Genomic DNA, 3,088 nt, shown 5'->3' with positions numbered 1-3,088 from the left:
AATTATGTAAGCACATAATATAATCTGAAAACTGTTGCCTTGGTTAAAAAACAATGTAACGGATCTCAGCTGGTCTATAATGAAGTGCAATGGAAATTTCTAAGTGACTCCAAACCTTTGACTGGTAATGTATATCTGACTGCTTGATTTTGTTGATGAAAACCATTTATGGCAATATATAATGCATTTGAGAAGGTGGCGCATCGTGATGAATCGTTGACAGGATAATCGCAATGGATTTGAATCGAGACACCAATGCAGATTCACACCCCTATTAAAGAGATGATTGGTTTGGGGTTAGTGCTCAGACTTGGTCAAGGTTGAGGAGAGGGAACACAAATCAACAAGGAAGCAGACTTTGGCACAACATAACAAATGCTTCTCACCCTTAGAGATAGGGTGAGAAGCACAGTCATTCGAGAAGAGCTCGGAGTAGAGCCGCTGCTCCTTCGCGTCGAAAGGAGCCAGTTGAGGTGGTTCGGGCATCTGGTAAGGATGCCTCCTGGGCGCCTCCCTAGGGAGGTGTTCCAGGCACGTCCGGTTGGGACGAGGCCTCGGGGAAGACCCAGGACAAGGTGGAGAGATTATATCTCCAACCTGGCCTGGGAACGCCTCAGGATCCCCCAGTCGGAGCTGGTTGATGTGGCTCGGGAAAGGGAAGTTTGGGGTCCCCTGCTGGAGCTGCTGCCCCCGCAACCCGATACCGGATAAGCAGATGAAGATGGATGGATGGATGGATAACAAATGGCAAACAACAGGTCTGGATTACTGATCAAACCTAGTGGGAAACTGCACCAAAAGTCCCAAGTTCACTGCATGTCAGGGGTTTTTGGTAATCTAATAACTAGACATTATGAGATTAGCACCATTTCAGTATTAGTGGTATTAACAAAGACTAGATTGTATTGCCTTGAAGAGAGGCCCTGTGACAATATATTTTACATAGATCTTCTTAGAGCTGAAGTTGACATATTCAGACTACTTGTTTTGTTGATCACAAGCCCAAAACCCCAAGATATTCTGTTTATCATCAGAAAAGAAGCGCATTATCACATTTGAGAAGGTAGAACCAGTAAATGTTTGGCATTTTACTGGAAAACCGATCTTTAATTAAAGTTGGGTTTAACCTTATTACCACAAACTAAGTAAGTGGGCAGCTTTATTTATATAGCACATTTCAAACACAATTCAAAGTGTTTACATAGGCAAAAAAATGTAATTAGAATTACATTTAAAAACAAAAAACAATGTCCCTAACATATTTAGATTGTTTTCTTGTGGCTGAATAAGGGGAAATGTCTGCAGCCAGGTCTCAAAAGCCTTTAGAAAGCCTTTTATAAGAGCAAACTGCAGGATGAGAGCGGGTTGGTGTCAATATGAACGTCCATACAATCGCATATAGGTGTAATGTTGCCAACAGCATGTGAACACAAACACATCCAACACTATCACTGGATTGTTAAACGCTTCCTTTCCTGAACTCACCTTTAGGCTTGTTGTAGGTGGATACTCGGCCGCGGAAGCCCATCTCATGCAGCTCCCGGCGGACAGTCCTGGGGCTCACGTTGGCCCCGGAGGCGGTCTGGAACTCCGCAGTAAGAGCTTCCACCGAGGGCGAACAGTTTTCCAGCGCGACTTTCTCCAGCAGTTGACGGTCCTCCTCTTTGAGCTTGTGCGGTCGGCCGCTCCGCGGCAGAGCCGTCGTTATCCCTCCGCGTTTCCACTTCAAAATGACAGCGCTGACGGTGGACCGCGGCAGGTTTAACAGAGCGGAAATCTCACGGATCGACTTCTTGCAGAGGTGACATCCAACGACAGTCCCCCGCTGGAAGTCACTGAGCTCCGCACTGCGTCCCATTCTGTCGCAAACGTCTGGCGACTCTTGCACTGATTTGTCACCTCCTCCTCTTTTTCATTTTTCTTCTTCTAATGTTTTAGGTACTTTAAATGGTGCTGGGCTCATTATTGCCCTCCACAGGATAAGAAAACGCATTACATCGATCACAGTTGGATAACAAGGACAGAAATAAGTACAGGTTAAAAAGAGAAAGTAAAAAATAAATAATCAGAGACTTATAAATAAAAAAATAAGAATGTAAATAAAAACTAGAAAGAAAACTTTACAGTATATTGAAATTACAAGACAAGGAGTGACGGTGGTTTGATTAGAAACATCTTGGAGAACAGAAGTCAGCAAGGTATGGTTAATATAATATAGAAATGTTATTATATTCCTAGATTTTGACTTTACTATTTTACTATTTCACTGTACCATTTCATTTCTTACTGTAGATTTTATTTTTATTTGCATAATTTGTAGTCTGAGAACAAAGAATTTAATTGCCAACATCTGGAAAAATGACAAATGTAGAACTTTGAACATAATATAGTAAAATATTTAAAACATGAAATGTGATATTTTGTAACATAATATAAAATACAGTACAGCGATATAACATAGAACAGCTCATTTGAGTGCTGTTTAATTGAAATTGCATTACCCAATAATAAAACCTAATTAACAGATCCTCCCCCCATGATACATTTTTCTTATATTCAAGAAAAATTTAGCAACAACTTCCTACACACTGTAGTGGGTGTGTGTGATTACATAACTTACCAAACTAGAGCTTCTGCTGTAGAACTCAATGGAAGAACATTTCCGCCATTTGAAAAGCAATCAACCATCTATGTTTTTTTCCCATTATTAAGTGCTTTTTAATATCATAATTTAGATTTATTACCTCATAATTATGAGAAAGTATCTTATAATATTTTATAATTTGGTGGCTCAGATTATATGCAGCAGGTTGTCTAACCGCATTTTATCCTTCTCCAGACTATAATAGATTTCCATAGTCTGCTTCCCTTGACTTTACTGTAATCAGTCCCATACATCCCAAGCTCTGATAGTGTTCATTATGTGCATCATGGTACAAGAAAAAAGGACAGAGACACTGCTAATCATACTTACAATTCTTTTATATTACAAAATAGCAATGCTGTAATTTCTGCTGGGTATAGTGTACAATATATTGATAATCCCCCCCCCCCACCCACATACACGCAACGGTTACATATGAAATGT

General features: G+C 40.3%; 1 protein-coding gene across 1 annotated transcript in view; it reads right to left on the bottom strand.

The window, feature by feature from the left end:
- LOC116703791 (aminoacyl tRNA synthase complex-interacting multifunctional protein 1) overlaps positions 1-1,916 on the bottom strand; it is an 8,767-nt gene extending 6,851 nt beyond the window's left edge. The window contains exon 1 of the mRNA XM_032538765.1: positions 1,486-1,916. Coding sequence (XP_032394656.1) covers positions 1,486-1,858 — 373 coding nt within the window. The 5' untranslated portion in view covers positions 1,859-1,916. The remainder of the gene's footprint in view (positions 1-1,485) is intronic.
- Positions 1,917-3,088: the final 1,172 nt, after the last annotated feature.

Source organism: Etheostoma spectabile, chromosome 2 (genome assembly GCF_008692095.1).
Source record: "Etheostoma spectabile isolate EspeVRDwgs_2016 chromosome 2, UIUC_Espe_1.0, whole genome shotgun sequence".
NCBI lineage: Eukaryota > Metazoa > Chordata > Actinopteri > Perciformes > Percidae > Etheostoma > Etheostoma spectabile.
This window is presented reverse-complemented; position numbering and strand designations above follow the sequence as displayed.